Source organism: Sebastes fasciatus, chromosome 12 (genome assembly GCF_043250625.1).
Source record: "Sebastes fasciatus isolate fSebFas1 chromosome 12, fSebFas1.pri, whole genome shotgun sequence".
Classification (NCBI taxonomy): domain Eukaryota; kingdom Metazoa; phylum Chordata; class Actinopteri; order Perciformes; family Sebastidae; genus Sebastes; species Sebastes fasciatus.
This window is the reverse complement of record NC_133806.1, coordinates 20198381-20219262: the sequence shown is the minus strand read 5'-3', so window position 1 is coordinate 20219262 and position 20882 is coordinate 20198381. Positions and strand designations below refer to the sequence as shown.

Below are 20882 nucleotides of genomic sequence, written 5' to 3'. Positions count from 1 at the left end.
ATTGTTCAAGCCACAGCCGCCCCACAAAACACATTTGCAGTATATTTCCCATACTTCAATTGGCATTAAAGGATAACACCACCCAAATTAAAAACTCCCAATATGTTATTTCCATGGTCTAGGAAAGTTCAATATTAGTGATCATGAGCTACTCTCTCTCAAAGCCAGAAACCAGAGAAGTCTCAAACTTGTGATGTCATAGGGTAGAAAGTCTGGAGCTGCTCCATAGACAATGAATGGGAGACTAATTAAGGTGGACCCACAGAATGTTCTTTCTGTTTTTAATACCTAAATGAGCTTTATTCTATTGTAGAGTTTGTTACATCTGCTCCATGAACATTGTGTTTCATGGTGGCCTGTCTACCTCAGAGCTGCACTCTCTGTGTTGTGTGTGACTGTCTACAAGTGTGCCGGGGTCAGGGAGGAGCCACAAGCTGCACTGCATCACCATAATCAAGATCTCCTCAAAAACCCTGCTCAGCCATCTCCACCTTGCCAGTTCACTGTTGCTACCACAGTTGGTGCAGCCATCTCTTTCTACTCTGTATTCTCTTTTTGCTTGCTATAAACCATGTTTTTTCGTCTGCTCCTAGTCCTGCCTCCTTGACTCCAGCCCTGCCTAATCCTCCTCGCCGGCCAAAACGGCTCTTCTTTCACTATTCCTGCCACACTGCCGCGGACCCCACCTTCAGTTGTGAAACAGAAAATGTTCCCACATACTCAGAACTTTCCCCTGGGTGCTCTCAGTGTCATCTATAACATCTCTCCCCAATTCATTGTCTATGGAGCAGCTCCACACTGTATACCCTAGACCTCACAAGTTTGAGTTTTAGCACTCTAGTTTTTGGATTTGGGAGGAAGTTATTCATGTTTACCAATATTTTTGGGCTGTCTTAGACCATGGGAATAACATGTATAAGTTTTGGAAATGGGTGTAGTTGCCCTTTAACATCTGGCTGAGATTTGAGGCCTTTTATGATTAAACATCTGTTTAAGACAAAGTGCACATTGATACATGAGAATCCAGAAATTTAAGAAGAATTTCACAATGGTTTGAAAGAGCAATGCTCACAACATGCTCACAACATTAAACATGTTTGGTGTTCAAGTCAAAGCCATATCATTTGACATTTGTAATTTAGTTTCTTGGTATTGCTCAACTAGCAGAGGGCTACAGAGGCAAGCTGTCTTTCCAGGAAATCCAGTCAATGAGCAGACACATGGGCCTAGAACTTTCCTTAGAGTCACCTGACACCCTGATGGGCTCTCCCTGCTCAGTGCTCTATATACACCGGGGAGCAGAGACACTCGTCCTCTTTAGTCCGCCTGCCAGGAGAGGGAGAAGAGAGCTGTAGAGGAGAGTTGTGTGTTAGTGTGAAAAACTCAGTAAACTCTCAAGTCTTTGAACGTCTGACTGCACAAGGTAACCCCTTCGATAAGAAGCGTTGCACTCAGCCTGGCTTCATAGTCTGTCTTGCTTGCTGCTTTAAAAGCCTGACTGTCAAATGTGAGGAGTATTCCCAAATAAGAGTGAGGCTTGCATGGTTTCTGTCAAACAAGAGCATGAAGATGAAGTCCTGAGAAAGGCCATATAGTTCAGTGACTGTCCAGTAAACAAAAGCATCTGTTGGATGATTTTGACGATTCATTTCCACATCAAAACAGTGTCAGTTGGATGTGATCTTGCCTATTCAGGAACTACCGTATATGGATCTAATGCCTCCATATGTGTACCACTTTCTCATAGGTCACAATGCTGTTATCATGTTCCAACATATCTATTTTTTTGCACATGGCAAGTTTCAGGCATGAGTGTGGGACAGGCAGTGAAGCAACAGTGCTACGTCAGCATTTTCTGCTCTGTTACACAACTGGATAACAAGGTTTAATTCAATAGTCTGTTCTAGTTGAAGCAGTTCTGGGACATTAAAGGAACAAAGTTTCTACTGTCAAGCATGAAGAAGGAAAAAAGCTTTTCTAAAAGTCTTTAAAGTTAAATCAAGGCAGTTTTGTACTCTGTAATTTGGAGGAATATTTGTGTGAAATATTTGTTTGTGGTTTTCTCTGCTTCTAAAGAAGTCTAAAGCCTCAGTCTGTTGGATTTGTCAGAGCACAAGAAGTGTGGAAACAGGAGGCTCTTGCACACTTGTACTCTTGCACTAATTAAATATGTTTGTTACTGTACCTCTGTGGTGTAGTTCTCTGTGTATTTTGTTCTTTAAGAACTCTGTTTTAATAAGAACCAGGCAAGTCTTGCCCACGAGTCACCGATAAATGCTCTGTTAATTTTTAGCCACCTTCCATTCATTGCCATGTAGATACGCTGATGCTTATTATAGTAACTGTGAGCTATTTGGAGCCAGCTGTCGGAAAATAGACGCACTGATCACTACTCCAGGATCAGTAAATCACATTTCATCAGCCTGGCTGTTGCTGAGGGAGGAGTGGAGAGAGAAGCGGTGTGGAGAGGGAATTAAAGGGCAGTGTGACATACACCAGTCGTTTGGTTTCTCGAGTGTCAGGAGGAGGTTTAAGCCACTAAATGCCACCATCATGGATGCCACTCCACCACTCCACCACTAGCTGAGCCTCACGTGGCCTTGCTACTGGATTTATGTAACAGGGACAGGCACACCTTTGTAGATACGCTTACAGTAGGTGGGTGTACATAGTACGCAGGTGTGTACACATTGCTTGAATAATAGTCCAAGTACGAAACAATTACAATCATAAACATCAAAATGAATATAGAACCTTTACTCAGTGATGATGAATTCATATAGACTAATCTGGGATTACTGTACAAAATAAAAAGGGCTGCAATTACTAACACATTTATTTTTATTTTTTTATCTAAGATGTCTAAAGGACCAGCAGTAGGCATTGATCTGGGCACCACATATTCCTGTGTGGGCATCTTCCAGCATGGCAAAGTGGAAATCATCGCCAACGACCAAGGAAACAGGACCACGCCCAGCTATGTGGCCTTCACAGACACTGAGAGACTGATTGGAGATGCTGCCAAGAACCAGGTTGCCATGAATCCAACCAACACTGTATTTGGTAAGGAAGGACTGCAACGCCAAAAAGCAGTTATTCAAAATTAACATATGATTTACAGAGTCTTGTTTTTTGCTCTTAAATCTCCTTCAGATGCTAAGCGTCTGATCGGCCGCAAGTTTGACGATCCTGTGGTGCAGTCAGACATGAAGTACTGGCCGTTCAAGGTCGTGAATGACTCGTCCAAACCCAAGGTGGAGGTTGAATACAAGGGTGAGATCAAGACCTTCTACTCTGAGGAGGTTTCCTCGATGGTCCTCATCAAGATGAAGGAGATCTCTGAGGCTTATCTCGGCAAGGTAGATCACAATAAGTGCACAAACCTATGTTCAAAATGACATCAAGTAGTTTGGTTTTATGCAGAAAAAAACAGTGGCAGTGACACGCTGCAACTGCCTCGAAACAGTACCTAGTATCTACACCTGTTACACAACAGGAAACCTCATCTCAAATGTAATGCCTCCGAATCATAGCAAGCACTCTCCTCTGCCTCAAAAGACATTGTGAGAAAAAGTCTCATTGCTACGTGCTGACAGATTTTTTTAAAGAACAGTTTGAACACACAAATGCTATATATTGACTCAAGGTCTTACTGTCTTCACAGCCTGTCACCAATGCAGTTATCACAGTCCCTGCTTACTTCAATGACTCCCAGCGTCAAGCCACCAAAGACGCTGGAACCATTGCTGGGCTCAATGTGCTGCGCATCATCAATGAGCCCACTGCTGCAGCCATCGCTTATGGCCTGGACAAAAAGGTAACTTACTAATAAAATGAAAATCTTGAAGCTGCTATTGATAACATTCAGCAACTAGATGTTGCATTCTCCCTCCTCCGTTCCACTGAATTTACTTCAAAACAAGTCGTTGCCAGGCACTTACCGTCAATCTCAGCCATTTATCTGTTTTTCCCACACTAACTGACGACCCAGAGATACCACGTGATACCAACGTTGTTTTGCTATTGGCTCAAAAGCCAGTCCAGTTAGTTAGTTGTTCAACAGAGATAATCAAAACATTCATTTTGGACCTGCCAAAATTTTGAAAATGATTAATTCACAATCATAATATTTTTTTTTCAGGAAATGCCATACTTTTATTCGGCACCTTTCTAAAGGCTTTGTAGATGTATTTAAAAAAAAAAAAAAAAAAAAGTATTTGTCTACATAAAAATGTTATCAATAAGACCTTTAACCTCTTTCATTTTCAGATTAGTAATTCTTACCATTTATTTTAGGTTGGCGGTGAACGCAACGTTATCATCTTTGACCTTGGCGGTGGTACTTTTGATGTGTCCATCCTGACGATTGAGGATGGCATCTTTGAGGTCAAGTCCACAGCCGGTGACACTCATTTGGGCGGCGAGGACTTTGACAACCGCATGGTTAACCACTTCATCGGCGAGTTCAAGCGCAAGTTTAAGAAGGAAATCAACAACAACAAGCGAGCCGTGCGTCGCCTGCGCACAGCCTGCGAGCGCGCCAAGCGCACCCTCTCCAGCAGCACCCAGGCCAGCATTGAGATCGACTCCCTCTACGAAGGAGCAGATTTCTACACTTCCATCACCCGGGCCCGCTTTGAAGAGCTCAATGCAGACCTGTTCCGCGGGACCCTCGAGCCTGTGGAGAAGGCCCTGAGGGATGCCAAGATGGACAAGGCCCAGATCCATGACATTGTCCTGGTGGGTGGCTCCACACGTATCCCCAAGATCCAAAAGCTCCTGCAGGACTTATTCAATGGCCGTGACCTCAATAAGAGCATCAACCCTGATGAGGCTGTGGCTTATGGTGCAGGTGGGTGTCTCGACAGCATTTCCTGGTCATATTACCATTTTAGTATAAAAGCTGTCGTTCAAACATGATTAAGTGGCTTATATTAAAGATTTATTGTTGTCATGGCATTAGTTTCACCTTTTGGAAACTCTTCACAGCTGTGCAAGCGGCCATCCTAGCTGGGGATAAGTCTGAGAATGTACAGGACCTGCTCCTGCTGGATGTCACGCCCCTGTCCCTGGGAATTGAGACCGCTGGAGGAGTAATGACTGTCCTTATCAAGAGGAACACCACCATCCCCACCAAGCAAACCCAGACCTTTACCACCTATTCAGACAACCAACCTGGTGTGCTTATTCAGGTAGCGCAACCTTGAAGTAAATTTCTAGACAAATAACAGTCCACTCTCCATTGTCCTAGTGTATTATAATTAGTTTAAGTGTTTACAGAATCTGATTTGAGTAACTCTTTTCAGGTTTATGAAGGGGAGAGAGCCATGACCAAGGACAACAACATCCTGGGCAAGTTTGAGCTGACCGGTATTCCACCTGCTCCCAGAGGTGTCCCTCAGATTGAGGTGACCTTTGACATTGATGCCAATGGCATTCTCAATGTGTCTGCAGTGGACAAAAGCACCGGAAAGGAGAACAAGATCACCATCACGAATGATAAAGGTAACCATATTAAATACTTCTTAAATCAGGAGCTGAGGTAGCACAAATAGCAGAAGGATGCTGTACATGACTAGAGAGAATAAATAAATATTACACAGCTTTGTATTTCATTCTTCCATAGGGCGGTTGAGCAAGGAGGACATCGAGCAGATGGTGCAGGAGGCCGAGCAGTTCAGGGCCGAGGACGAGGTCCAGAAAGAGAAGGTCACAGCCAAGAACTCCCTCGAGTCTCTGGCCTTCAACATGAAGAGCACTGTGGAGGACGAGAAGCTCCAAGACAAGATCAGCCCCGAGGACAAAAAGGCCATCATGGACAAGTGCAACGAGGTCATTGCCTGGCTGGACAGGAACCAGGTAAAATACTGTTGACTGAACCATGTGTCATGATAAGAGACACGGGTTCCTCTTTGGCTCACATTGTTAAAAGCAGAGACGTACTCTAAACCAGAAAAACAAATGTGAAGCAATTTCCCCAACTTCCCTTCCACATTATTTTCATATGGTAGACAACTACAATAATATAACAACCAACACAGTTTTCCGTGACAATGAATCATTTGTGCCTTCTGTTACCCAGACTGCAGAGAAGGATGAGTACGATCACCAGCAGAAGGAACTAGAGAAGGTGTGCAACCCCATCGTCTCCAAGCTATACCAGGGCGGTATGCCAGGAGGGATGCCAGGAGGAATGCCTGGAGGGATGCCTGGAGGCTTCCCTGGCGGAGCTGGAGGCGGCTCCTCCTCTGGCCCAACTATCGAGGAGGTTGACTGAAAACTATGCTGGACAAGTGCCGTCATCTCAGATCCCAACATACACAACGTACTGCCTTAAAGCTATTTACTTAGCCAGAATACACATCCATGCAGTAAACACTAGATCACAGGCTTATTTTGATTTGCATCCTTGCTGTAATGTTTGTTCAAAACTTTAAGATTTCAATATTTAAGAACTCTAAGCAACTAAACCTGACACTTGCACACAGTTAAACCATTCAGTCACATAAGACATAATCAGAGGCTGTTTGTTGTCTTCATTATTTCTCTCTCCGATGATGATTTGCGTGAAGGATGAAAAAAGAAAAAGTAACCTCTTTTTATTTGTGGTATTTAAACACTAAATCAATAAAGATCACCAATTGGATTCAGATTTGCATAATGCACTGTGTTTCTTGTGATTTATGTCTTTTAATGCCATTGCAATTCTGAATAACTCATATATTCATTAGTGCATGAAATAGGTATGCACCTAGACTCAACTTGCAGATGTTGAAACCGGTAGATAGAACTGGTGTCTGTAAACAGGAAGGTTTTGATCAATATCTTTCCCCCTGTATGTTAGCTAGTCATACACACAGGAAATAACATGTAAAAAAAGACACGATAAAAAAGTGCTGCTGTGGTTGTCAAAGATTATCTGATAAGAAACAACGTGTCTATTCACTATTTTGCTAATTACAACCGGCGAAGTTGTATATGCTACTTAATTTAACAATAGTTAGCTATCCAAATAGTAGTAGGAAATAGTAGGAAATAGCACCATTGGCTTTTCTGCCCTGGGTGCAAATAATATTGTTGGCTACTGACACCAGGGAGCTAATAGCATCTGCCTAAAACCACTATTTGCTGCTTCTTGTTTCTGCTGATGTGTGAGGTGTGAAATAACGGATGCAAGCAACGGCATAAACAGCTTAACTTTGGGGCAAGTAATAGTCAAGTCAGCACACTGACACACTGACAGCTGTTGTTGCCTGTTGGGCTTGACTTTGCCATGTTATGATTTGAACATATTTTTTATGCTAAATGCAGTACCTGTGAGGATATTATATTATTATATTATTTGTCATTGTTTTGTGTTGTTATTTGATTTCCAATAATAAATATATACATATATTTGCATAAAGCAACATATTTGCCCACTCCCATGTTGACAAGAGTATTAAATACTTGACAGATCTCCCTTTAAGGTACATTTTGAGCAGATAAAAAAATATGTGATTAATTTGCGATTATTCACAATTAACTATGGACAATCAAGCGATTAATCACAATTAAATATTTGAATAGATTGACAGCCCTAATGATTACACAACCTTTTTTTTGCTAAAAGCCATGACCTACAGTATGTGCACAAGAACAGGACAAACACAAGCATACGACTGAGTGGATGAATGTTTCAGTTATAAGTCATCTCAGGTGCTTATCACTAGATGTTCTCTTCCCAGACTTATCACAGCCATTGGTGTGTGTATGGTGGGTACCTGCAGTATGGAGTGCTACACATGAAACCCAGGGTCAAGTGCGTGTGATACACATATAAAAGCCAGCGCCCCACACAGTTGACACTCACAGAAGTGAAATCACGATCGAGAAGTGGCCATGTTCTTGCTTGTCAGCTGTTTTGCTCTTGTGGTCTCTGCACTGGGTGAGTAACTGGTGGTTCACCAGCAGATGCATTTAACGGTATGGCAGCGATTGTGCAGATTATTCTTTATCTTAGCACATACATTTTCAATTGTGTGATTTGGCCTCAGGGTGTGGAGTACCTACTATCAAGCCCCAAGTGAGCGGATACAACAAGATTGTAAATGGGCAGACAGCTGTATCTGGGTCCTGGCCCTGGCAGGTTTCACTTCAGGTAGCTTCAGTAATGCCCACTGTACCAACCCCTTGCGTAATTCAGAAAATATCATTAAGAACATATTGTAAATATTCATGTTCTAGGATGGTAGGGGATTCCACTTCTGCGGAGGATCCCTGATCAACCAGTACTGGGTTGTCACTGCTGCTCACTGCCGCGTATCGTAAGTTATTTTGACTTGTCCAACATCCACATGAGGAAAATCCCAACATTGCCAAATCTGTAATCACTCCTCTGTCTGTTTTTGTTCTCTCCAGTCCTAGAAACCACCGAGTTATCCTGGGAGAACATGATCGTCAGTACAACAGTGAGCAAATTCAGGTCAAGTCCATTTCCAGGGTAAGCAACACCATAACTCATAAAAGCTTTCTTTTCTTTACAGAAATGCAATATTTTACCTGCAATAGTTCCTTTGTCATTATATTTGATTTATGCTTGCCTCTCCATTTAGGCCATCACTCACCCCTACTACAACAGCCAGAACTTCAACAATGACATTACCCTTCTGAAGCTGTCCTCCCCAGTACAGATGACATCCCGTGTGTCTCCTGTGTGCCTGGCCTCCTCCAGCACCAGCATCCCCTCTGGAACCACATGTGTCACCACTGGGTGGGGAAAGACCGGCCAAAGCTGTGAGTGAGCTTTCTAAGTCTTCATACACACAGGGTAAATTTATAAATAGACATATGAGGAGTTCCATTGCTAAATATTTACTATACCTGACCAAGAACGATGTAAAAGATAGCCTCATCTCCATTTTCTCCTCCGTTCTCAGCAAGCCCCCGCTACCTCCAGCAGACGGCCCTGCCTCTGCTCAGCCCGGCTCAGTGCAAGCAGTACTGGGGTAGTAACAAAATCAGCGATGCCATGATCTGCGCTGGCGCTTCTGGAGTGTCCTCCTGTCAGGTAACAAACATTTCAAAGCCTGAAATACAGATTTGTGAGAAAAATAAGTAACTCTCCAAAATCAGCTGCGAGTCAGTTATAAACCAATTGTTCATGAATTTATAATTACATTTGATACATTTGCAAATGACAAATTATGTGTTGCTAAATTAATCTTTAAGCATTAGTCAATGATTAGCAAATAATTTACAGAAATTTGTAAACTATAATTTGTCGATAGGAATTGATTAATAATTGATACACTGTTAGAGGTGAATATTAAAAAATCATTTGTCAATGAATAATTATTATTATGATTGATAATGTATAGTTCAATATTTGCAGAATACATAAAATCATCATTAACATCATTAAAGGTGCTAAATACGGGATTGGGAGCATTTCTATTGCCTCTCAACGGCTCTCAAAATGGCCACATTGAGCTCGCAGCTAACTGTGCTAACAGCGCTAACAGTGAAAACAACAGCGAAAGTGCTGAAAGAGCCTGACTGAGGGGGAACCGGAGGGTGGGCGCTATGATTTCACGATGACACAGTCAGTCGGGGCGACGTTATCAACTGTAGCTGCCGTATGAGAGCAGTGCACTCACATGCACTAAAAGCATCTGCAGCCAGCCCGGCTATGTCAATTACAACACACACAGAGAGAAGGTGACTTCATTCTCTGCTCAGGTAGACATTACTCCGCTAAATCTTTACTTAGCAAATAGTTTTTTGCTGCTTTATTAATGCTCTGGATATCGATTTTAGCACCTTTGACCAACTTGACTATTAAAGTGTTACTGAAAAGGGGTCTATCTTCTTACCCAACAGTGTCGTGACTAATGCATGTGTGATTTCCTGTTTTTGAATTGATTTTGAGCTAATGGCAGGCTAGCCCACATCCTGTGTAAAGCTGTACAGAAAACTCAGTCCTCACTACTATCAGGCAATATCAAGAGCTTCATCCAAGGTTTTTTATTCTATTAAATGGCGTCATGCATATTCTTAAAAGCCAATTAGAAAAACCAATTTGTCTCATTTCAGGGTGACTCTGGTGGCCCTCTGGTCTGTGAGAACAGCGGAGTGTGGTCCCTTGTGGGTATTGTGTCCTGGGGAACCTCTAACTGCAACGTGCGCACCCCTGCCGTGTACGCCCGTGTGTCCTACCTGCGAAGCTGGATCGACCAGATTGTTGCTTCCAACTAACGTGCAAACACACAAAATGTGAAATACACGTGTGCATGCATCATCCTGCTCCTACTGATTGACAGCTGTCACAAGGATGCAACCATTTCTATGGACTTTGAATGGTAGCAACCACTCGCTGTACTGGTGCATTTGTGAGAAATCATGCATAAAAGATAACTCTTAAGAACACCAGTGTTGGTTTTCATGTTTTACATTCATATACTGTGTGTAGTGTATGTGTGTGTGTGTGTGTGTGTCTGTGTGTCTGTGTGTGTCTGTGTGTATGACAAGTGTGTGTGATTGGGTGGGAAGCATACATCAAATAAGCATATTAAGATAAAGCTTAAAATGCAAATGAAAAGCAGTTTAGTTAGAGTTGAGTAGAGTTAGGTAACCACAGGAGGTTTGAAAAAAAGAAATACCGTTCAGTATGATAAAATACACAAAATAAGAGCCATGCAATAAATAGCCTACTACCCTGATTGTGAAGCTTATTTCAACTGTTGTTGAGACTGTATCAGAGTGATTCTCATTCAGCTGCAGCAATTTTAAGATCATGCAGTCCGGTTGGATTGCATCATATTCTAAGGTGTTCTTGTTATTTTGTCCACTCCCTGCGCATGGCTTAATGCCTTGTTACATGCAACAGAAGTACTGTCTCATTGGTAGCTGCATGAACTGAGAAGGAGGAGTAATCGGGGAGAGAAGATGAGTAAGAGCAGAACCAGTTAGAGATCATCTTAGAATAAAGACAGACACTTGCTGCACCAGAAATGGGGAATGGTAAGATACTTTAAACATTTGATTGCATTGCTTTAGAATTGCATTAAGAGAAAGGTGATATACCATAATTTCAAACTAATCTAAAATAGATATGCATAAACCTTTATTTTTTTAGTTCATAATAGGTAATATTTTCTGATCACAACAGAAATTGAGTGCAATGAGGGGAAAAGTCAACTTGCAATTTAGTACAAATATTCTGTGACTATACTTCATCCAATCTGTGACTATAGTGGGAGCCACTGTTGCATGATCAGGAGCATTTTAAAATACAATAATAAAAACAACAAAACAGTATACAGTTAATTTATGCAATCTGGTTATTTAAGTTGGTTACTTAAGTAATCAAATCATCCGTTCTCTCAGTGCATATTGCAGAATGTGTTGAAGATACTGATGTCTGTTATAACACATTTCTTTTTTGTTCATTAGGTACCACCCCTTCCACTGTGGCTGATATGACAGGGGTTGTCAGAAACGTGCGTATAGTCACCCTGGTCATGTACTGCGTGGTCTTAGTGGTTGGGATTGTGGGCAACGGTCTGGTTATCTATGTGACGGGCTGCAGGATGAAGAGAACAGTCAACTCCGTTTGGTTTCTCAACTTGGCCGTGGCTGACTTTCTCTTTACAGCTCTCTTGATTTTCACCATCATTTCTTTCTCTCAGGAGGGCAAATGGCAATTTGGGAGATACATGTGCAAACTCAACACTTTTGTGATTGTCGTCAACATGTTTGCCAGTATCTTTCTTCTGACAGCCATAAGTCTGGATCGTTGCCTGTCCACTTGGGTGGTGGTGTGGGCACAAAACAAGCGCACCGTTTGCAAAGCAAAGATCATATGCGCTGTTGTCTGGATAACTGCTGTGGTCTGCAGTGCCCCTTATGCCACCTTTCGCGAGCTTAAGGAACAAGGGGGGAAGATGTACTGTACTTATTCTGCGACACCTACACAAAATTGGACTCTCAATATTTTTCGCTTTGTTGTGGGCTTCCTCATCCCATTCTTGGTGATATGTGTCTCTTATGTGGCCATAGGTGTTCGTGCAGGGCAGCTGCAGAGAACCAGGAAAAAGAGATCTCGCCGAATCATTTTCTCAGTCATTCTTGCATTCTTCATCTGCTGGTTGCCCTTCCATGTCATGTGTCTCATAGGCGTAACGACGACTAACCCAGATATCCTGAAAATTGTTAGGATTGCAGGTCCTCTGATTTTGAGTCTGGCTTTTATGAACAGCTGCCTGAACCCCATTCTCTATGTTTTCATGTGTGATGAATTCCAGAAGAAGCTCAGGCAGTCCGTATGCTTTGTCCTAGAGAGTGCCCTGGCAGAGGACCACTTGTCATTTATGTCCTCTCGCTCCTTGTCGTCACATTTTTCTCGGATTACCCGGAGGTCTGATTCTAATACACCTGTGGAGAGGACAGGCACAGGCGCTACCTTAAACTTCACAGAAAGCAATGCGGTTATCACTGCGGAGACAGAGACAGTGAGCAGTGATGAGGCCTCCATAGTCACTTCCTTAAACTTCACAGAAAGCAAAGTTGTCATCACTGCCGGAGAGAGAGACACTGAGCAATGATTAAGACCGCCACCACAGGCAATGTAAATTGAATGAGTCCATATTTTTTCAAGCCAAACTTGTAATCAATAGTGAGAAAAGTGGAGCACAAGCTGAAAATGACATGTTAAATTGATTCTGAGATGAATATTTGCTATGTGTGATTTTAATGTTTTTTGAGCTGCAGTCGGTAACTTTGAGCAATGATACAGAGTTATTTCTGTCACTATATCTGTACAGTATTGCATGAGACAGATAATCTGCATGTTCCTCTGTGTCCTCCTGTGCTCCTAACGGCTGACTCACCTGTTACAACTTCCACCTTTAGCCTACATGCTGTTTGATGACATCACATCGCTCCCAATATGTTCCAGGTCTAATCAGCCAGAATAATTGAAAATACCTGTGTGGGTGTGCTGTTGCTTTAAGATGTAAATATTAAGTTCTTTGTTTAACAATGAATTACTTTGTACCATGAAACTGTAACCTTCAAGACATCAAATGTGGAATTGTTTATAAGTCATAATAATAAGGATTACAAGACAATTTTATGTTTATGTTTGTAAGCTTTCGATGCTCCAGCTTATCATGTAACTGTCACACAAGACTGAGCTTTAATAATTGAGCTGTACACATTTCAATACAGTGAATAAAAACATATTTTTGATGAGATGTTGTCTTCCTTCTGCATGACAAACACGAACGCACGCTGCTCACCAGACAGTGTTTTATTTTACAGGATACCACAATGGTATTTGCTTGACTTCTTGCGTAGCTACTCTGTAAATCAGACCACGCTCAGATGACTTGAAAGCACACTGCAAATCAAAAGTATCAGTTTAAAATAAGGAAATGAAAAAGAAAATACCACTAAGGGAATCCATGATTGTTTGATGCACTTTTTTCTTATCTATCTCACAAAACACTCCCTTTTTTACATGCTGTTTATTTGTATAGCAACGGACTGGGGTGGTTCCTTGTCATTAACTATCCTGTGCACATATAGGGTACTTTGGATGCTTTCCTCAGTTTGGGACATAAAATGTTCTGATATCACAACAGCACTTACTCCTCCAGTCTGCTGTCTTAACTGTGTGAATTACAAGACAAACTTGAAGGAAATAGAAAAGTTAAGAGGAGGACATGACGGCAGGCTGACCTTGGTTAACTTTTGTTTATGGACATTTTTCATATTTGAGAATCACTAAAAATACTCAGCTACATATAAGGCAGTCGCCCACACATTGCTCACGGGAAACTAAACTAGGCTATATGCATAAAGAATAAATGTATTAACAAATTAACGTCTCAAGTAAACAGTTTCAACAAACAACAACCGAACATTAACTTATATTATACTTATATATAATACTAAGTCAAACGCTAAACACATTAAACCCACAGACAGCCCCCCCCCTCCAAGAGGGAGTAAGTTTGCTGACCCCAGCACACACACAAACATCATGCCAGTAACACACACTGACTGTCGACCTCGGCGTAATGGCCCACTGGCAGCGTCTGTAGCTCTCTCCAGAGACCCTGATGAGTGATTAATTTACTGATGAGTAATTAATTCTCACATTAAAATCTCCTAAATGTATGAAAACAACAGTGTGGAAAACACTTCTTCACTTCTCTGACCATATATGGATGTCCTGCAGCCAGCCTGTCTCCTGTTACTTTCCCATACAACAAAACTGTTTCATAAATTAGGCCTACGTGTGGAGGGAAACATATTTTTCAAACGAATTACGTTTGTTTTCGACATCACAAATAGCTTAATCATATTCAGTGGAAGTCCGCCTAGTGAGGTCGAGGTGGATGGGTCAACACCCGTAGACTTAAAATGACTCTTCCTGGGGTAGTTATTCTTCCTCTTCCTAAAGCAGCTCTCCCCCAGGAAGAGCCTGAAAACGTTGCTGAGGAGAGGGACATCTGGAATTTCCTGCTAAGTCTGCTGAACCCGCGGAAGAAAATGGATTGATGGATGGACTTAAAATTAAAGTTTAAAGGGGAACACCACCTAAATTAAGAATTCCAATATGTTATTTTCATGGCCTAGGAAAGTTCAATCAATATTTCTGAGCTACTCTCAAATCCAGAAACCAGAGAAATAAGTCTCAAACGTGTGATGTCATAGGGTATAAAGTCTGGAGCTGCTCCATAGACAATGAATGGGAGACTGATTTTGTTTTCTTTTTTATACCCAAATGAGCTTTATTCTATTGTAGTTTTGTCAGTTGTGAAACTGAAAATATTCCCATGGTTGCTCTCAGTGTCATCTAGAACATCTTTCACAATTCATTGTCTATGGAGCAGCTCCACACTTTATACCCTATGACATCACAAATTTGAGTTTTAGCACACTAGTTTTGGGATTTGGGAGAGTTGTTCATGTTTAGCCTACTAATATTTTTGGACTGTCTTAGACCATTGAAAAAATATCAATTTTGAAAGTGGGCATAGTTCCCCTTTAAGCGATTTCAGTTGTCATATACATAGGCTACAGGTACATACATGAAATTTGACCTCAAGTCTCGCTCAAGAAGGTCACTTCAACATGCGGACAGGAGGAGCCAGGGATGGAAGCACCAACCTTGTGGTTAAAGGGTGACTCGTACTCGTGCTCTTGTCCGGTGTCAAACAAAAAGTCAACATTCACTTATTTTAATATACGTCCATAACTTAAATAAAGTAACAAACAGTTACTTATAGCCAAACCATGATGTTTTTACTAAAACATCTAACCTTTGGTGTCTGAACATAACCAAGTGTTTTTTTTTTTCAATTTACAACGTTAATCACATGTTTAAAACTGTGACCATAATTCTGGAGAAAATATGTTTCCCTCGAGACGTAATTGAGATTGCAGTTTATTTCTATGGGGGTGTAATTTTGTAGGAGACAGGGTAATGGTCTTGGAGTCTGGGAACGGACACCATATCATTGTGCTCATGTGTATGCTGGTGAAAAAAAGTGCATTTCTACTGCCATGGCAGCAGCAGGAGTACTGTTTCATTGGTAGCTGCATGAACTGAGAAGGAGGAGTCATCGGGGAGAGAGGATGAGTGAAGGCAGAACCAGTTACAGATCATCTTAGGATAAAGACGAACACTTGCTGCACCAGACAAATGGGGACTGGTAAGATACTTTAAATATATGATTGCTTTGCTTTAGAATTGCATTAAAAGAAAGATGGTCTACCATCATTTTTTTGCCAAACTGATCTAAAGTATCTTATTTTTAGTTATTAATAGGTAATATTTTCTGATCACAACAGAAATTGAGTGCAATGAGGGGAAAAGTCAACTTGCAATTTAGTACAAAGTATTCTGTGACTATAGTTCATCCAATCTGGGACTAAAGTGGGAGCCACTGTTGCATGATCAGGAGCATTTTAAAATACAATAACTAGACTTCTTGCCTCACAATTGTATGCCTCTGCAAAGCAGTCAAGTTGCAGTTTATATCCATGTCTGTTCAAAATGGCATCACTTCATCATTTTATCATGATTTATTAGACATTTGTATGAAATTGTCATAATTAGGATATGAATTCTTGAGTCAAAATGTGTTTTGTGAGGTCACAGTGGCCTTGACCTTTGCAGCCAAAATCAAATCAGGTCATCTTTGAATCCAAATGGTCGATTGTGCCAAATTTGAAGAAATTCCATTTACAGCTGTCGCCGGCGCAGAGGCATAAAAACAACAAAACAGTATACAGTTAATTTACGGTTACAAAAGTAATCAAATCATCCGTTCTCTCAGTGCATATTGCAGAATGTGTTGAGGATACTGATGTCTGTTGTAACACATTTCTTTTTTGTTCATTAGGTAACACCACTTCCACTGTGGCTGACATGACAGGGGTTGTCGTGCGTATCGCCACCCTGGTCATGTACTGCGTGGTCTTAGTGGTTGGGACACTGGGCAACAGTCTGGTCATCTATGTGACGGGCTGCAGGATGAAGAGAACAGTCAACTCCGTTTGGTTTCTCAACTTGGCCGTGGCTGACTTCCTCTTTACAGCCCTCCTGATTTTCACCATCATTTCTTTCTCTCAGGAGGGCGAATGGCAATTTGGGCAATTCATGTGCAAGCTCAACACTTTTGTGATTGTCGTCAACATGTTTGCCAGTATCTTTTTTCTGACAGCCATGAGTGTGGATCGTTGCCTGTCCACCTGGGTGGTGGTGTGGGCACAAAACAAGCGCACCGTTTGCAAAGCTAAGCTCATATGCGCTGTCATCTGGATAACTGCTGTGGTGTGCAGTGCCCCTTATGCCACCTTTCGCGAGCTTAAGGAACAAGGGGGGAAGATGTACTGTACTTATTCTGCGACACCTACACAATATTGGACTCTCAATATGTTTCGCTTTGTTGTGGGCTTCCTCATCCCATTCCTGGTGATATGTGTCTCTTATGTGGCCATAGATGTTCGTGCAGGGCAGCTGCAGAGAACCGGGAAAAAGAGATCTCACCGAATCATTTTCTCAGTCATTCTTGCATTCTTCATCTGCTGGTTGCCCTTCCATGTCATGTGTCTCATAGACGTAACGACGACTAACCCAGATATCCTGAAAATTGTTAGGATTGCAGGTCCTCTGATTTTGAGTCTGGCTTTTATGAACAGCTGCCTGAACCCCATTCTCTATGTTTTCATGTGTGATGAATTCCAGAAGAAGCTCAGGCAGTCCGTATTCTTTGTCCTAGAGAGTGCCCTGGCAGAGGACCACTTGTCATTTATGTCCTCTCGCTCCTTGTCGTCACATTTTTCTCGGATTACCCGGAAGTCTGACTCTACTGCACCTGTGGAGAGGAAAGGCACAGGCGATTCCTTAAACTTCACAGAAAGCAGAGTTGTCATCACTGCCGGAGAGACACTGAGCACTGATTAGGACAACCACCACAGGCAATATAAATTTCATATTTTTTTAAGCCAAACTTGTGCCAAATTCTGAGAAAAGTAGAGCACAAACTGAAAATGACATGTTAAATTGATTTTGTGCACAGGTAAAAAAAAAAATTTAATATTTGCTATGTGTGAGTTTAATGTTTTTTATATTAAAGCTGCAGTTGGTAACTTTGGATAAATATGATAAAAAAGTTATTTCTGTCAATATATCCTGACAGTATTGCATGGGACAGATTAGTGGGAAAAAAATCATGTTCCTCTGTGTCCTCCTGGGGCCTGTACTACGAAGCAAGTTCAACATACCCAGGGTATCTTCTCGTTATCTGGCTTAAATAACCCTGACAACCGCGATCCCGCTAAGCGGTCCTATATGAAGCTGGTTATCAACTCGGTAAATCAACCCAGGGTTTCTCAATCTGGCTATGAGCACCTTCACATGAAAGGGGTGGTGTTTGCAGTATATGACAAATCCCAAACATCAGCAGAGGGTCATATTACAAACTAAAATATTAGACAAATACTGAGAACACATAATCCAGAATAAAAGCAACACAGTTGAAGCTGCCAAATGCAGGAAGGACAGATGGCAAAAGAAAAAAAAATTCCAAAGTGTGAATGTGTAAATTAACTGATTTATTAATTTAACGGAATACTCAAAAGTTATTAAAATTATAAAAAGCTTTCAGAATATAATGGATTAAAAAACTTCAGTTCATTACGGCCTTTGACAAGGTTGTGGCATGTGTGAGTATTTCACCCTTCTTTCAGCTGCATCCCCGTCTCCAGCGGTGTGAAACCGATTTGAAAGCAAGTAAAAAGATAAATATAAAAACATAATTCAAAGCGGTAAGCACCCACAGCTACAACCAGCTGTCCTTCCTGCACTTGTCGGTTTAAACTGTGTTGACTTCAGCCTGGATTATGACTTAAACTTCTTTGTCTTTGTGTATTATTACCATACGATCTGTGCACCAAGCTCTAATTGGTCAGTAGGCGGTGCTTTTATGATTTGAAAAGCACTCTTGATCTCTGGAACATAACATGCTCCGGAGCAGGTTATGTGTTCAGCATAAGTTACCATGGTGATCTACCCTGGTAAGAAGTGAACCACCGTCGTAGGACAGAAAACCGGGGGTTAACCCTGAAGTTACCTCGCTAATCCCAAATCCTGCTTTGTAGCACAGGCCTCTGTGCTCCTAACGCCATTTGCAAGATTCTACCGCGTCCGAACCTAAACAACCAATCAGAGCCAAGCAGTCTCTGCTTGCGAAACTCACGAACTTCATTCAAACACTAAAATATGTTTCTGAAAACATTTGAGGCGAGAAATAGGAATTACAGTAACAGTATCTTGATTCATATTTGATCAGCGCTGCCTTGTTTGACAGTTCGACAGATCGAGGCTCCTCGGCTCTGACTGTTTTGTTTTTTTGGGGAGCGTTGAAATCTTGCAAATGTCATCAGGAGCACAGGAGGACACAGAGGAACATGATTTTTTTCACAGATTATCTGTCTCAGGCACTACTGTCAGGATATAGTGAATGTTTTATTAAATAACTTTTAATAATTTTTGCTCAAAGTTACCAACTGCAGCTTTAAAGCGCCTACTCACAACCAGGTGTTTTCACTTGTGGTTGATAAGACATTGCCATTGACTCCCCTGTTACTTATGTTGCACCTTTTTCTTACTAGTTGCCTCATGCTGTTTGATGACTAATGAATTATTTTGTACCATGAAACTGTAAATCAAGACATCAGATATGGAATAGCCTATACTTCACATGATAAATAGACAATTTTATGTTCATGTTTGTAAGCTTTTGATGCTCCAGCTTATTTAACCATGGTTATTGATAGGCTACTAGTCCATAGCAGCATCCATGATACTTTCACACAAGACTGAGCTTTAATAATTGAGCTATACATGTTATACAGTGAATAAAAACATATTTTTGATGAGATGTTGTCTTCCTTCTACATGACAAACACAAATGCCTACTGCTCAACAGACGGCGTTCAGGATACCACAATGGTATTTCAATCAGGAGAGACTCGTATGAATTGAATGATGATTTATTACAAAGTGCACAAATTATGAAAAGTAAGTCTTTGGCGATTTAGACCCGATGTGAAATAATAAAGGGGAAGTGAAGCTGTAGTAGGATGTAGAAATATTCCCCCCGGGTCTAGACACTGGTAATGGTGGTGGTGAAGACTGATGCAGATCCGATGGATGAAGTGGAGCAGGATTACTCTGATGTGATGAATCTGGAGGTGATGGGGTGGTGGAGGGTCACGTCCGTTAGTGCTGAATGCTGACACTGAAAACAGCATAGAGGAGAACGGTTTTTAAACTTTTGACAGCAGCATGCGATTGGTTGAGGGAGATATGGCAAGCTCTGATTGGTCACTGAAAAGAGAGACGCCCATAATCAGCTGACATATTAATAGCCCACCAGAATGAATGAGAATGAATGAGGTAGCACCCCTAGTCTTCCTGACTGAATTTACGCATAAGCTTCATTTACTTGACTTCTTGTGTTTGCAAAATGTAAAAACATACTCTGCAAATTAGACCAAAAGTATCAGCTTAAAATAAGGAAATGAAAAAGAAAATATGGGAAACCATGATTGTTTCATCCTCTTATCTATAACATAGGCATATTAGTTCCTTATCTATCTCACAAAACGCTCCGTGAGCACTTTTTTGTAGGCCTATGCTGTCTCTAGTACAGAAGTACAGGAATGGGGTGGTTTAGTCATTAACTATCTTGTGCACATATACTGTAGGGCACTGAAAATGACACAACACTTCCAATTCAAAGGGTCTCTGTTCTGAAGTTAACTCTCGACTTTTTGTAAACCAATACTACAGTGTAATTGGAAAGTACTAGAGCAGTTAGATTGTTTTCATCAGTGCTCCAAAAGTTCATTTAAGTGGACAATGCTGCAGATGTACCACAGACATACAATAGACTCCCCCCAAACTGTGAACCTATGTATGAAACAGGCTACAATTCCTACACTGTTCATCTGGTGTAGATGTAATCTTGACTAAACTACAGTAAACACTTTAACCTCAGTCATTGTGTAACTTCATAAACAATGTGCTGTAGTATTGTTTGAATATTTGCTGACTACTTTAGTTCCTTCAACTGCCATCAAGTCAGCAATATTTCAACAGAGGATGTGTTCATTAGCTGACACTTCACTTTAGAGTATGAAATGTACTGAAAGAAAATAAATTCTGTTACTTGGATAATTGATAAAGAACCTACAAGCTACTAGAATGCATTTCAGTCATTGAATATCAAATGTTATCTATAGGCTACTCTTATGGACTAATTCAATCCTCTATAGACAAACCTATTTTAGTTTATCTTAGCTGTAGTGTTTTCAGATTA

General features: G+C 41.2%; 4 protein-coding genes across 4 annotated transcripts; all 4 read left to right on the top strand.

Annotated features, from left to right (window-relative positions):
• The first annotated feature begins 1276 nt into the window (after positions 1–1276).
• Positions 1277–6650, top strand: hsc70 (heat shock cognate 70). The gene is made up of 9 exons (XM_074653989.1): positions 1277–1423; positions 2859–3063; positions 3154–3359; positions 3665–3817; positions 4297–4852; positions 4990–5192; positions 5307–5505; positions 5627–5859; positions 6083–6650. The coding sequence occupies exons 2-9, from the start codon at positions 2859–2861 to the stop codon at positions 6275–6277; spliced, it is 1950 nt and encodes a 649-aa protein (XP_074510090.1). The 5' UTR covers positions 1277–1423; the 3' UTR covers positions 6278–6650.
• A 1122-nt stretch (positions 6651–7772) lies between these two features.
• Positions 7773–10405, top strand: LOC141779302 (chymotrypsin-like protease CTRL-1). Its single transcript, XM_074654059.1, has 7 exons — positions 7773–7927; positions 8037–8140; positions 8227–8306; positions 8401–8482; positions 8595–8775; positions 8919–9049; positions 10075–10405. The coding sequence occupies exons 1-7, from the start codon at positions 7882–7884 to the stop codon at positions 10234–10236; spliced, it is 786 nt and encodes a 261-aa protein (XP_074510160.1). The 5' UTR covers positions 7773–7881; the 3' UTR covers positions 10237–10405.
• A 534-nt stretch (positions 10406–10939) lies between these two features.
• Positions 10940–13230, top strand: LOC141779290 (C3a anaphylatoxin chemotactic receptor-like). The gene is made up of 2 exons (XM_074654045.1): positions 10940–11001; positions 11434–13230. Exons 1-2 carry the CDS (start codon positions 10992–10994, stop codon positions 12582–12584), a joined length of 1161 nt encoding a protein of 386 aa, XP_074510146.1. The 5' UTR covers positions 10940–10991; the 3' UTR covers positions 12585–13230.
• A 2337-nt stretch (positions 13231–15567) lies between these two features.
• LOC141779298 (chemerin-like receptor 1) lies at positions 15568–19435 on the top strand. Its single transcript, XM_074654053.1, has 2 exons — positions 15568–15704; positions 16398–19435. Exons 1-2 carry the CDS (start codon positions 15695–15697, stop codon positions 17459–17461), a joined length of 1074 nt encoding a protein of 357 aa, XP_074510154.1. The 5' UTR covers positions 15568–15694; the 3' UTR covers positions 17462–19435.
• Positions 19436–20882: the final 1447 nt, after the last annotated feature.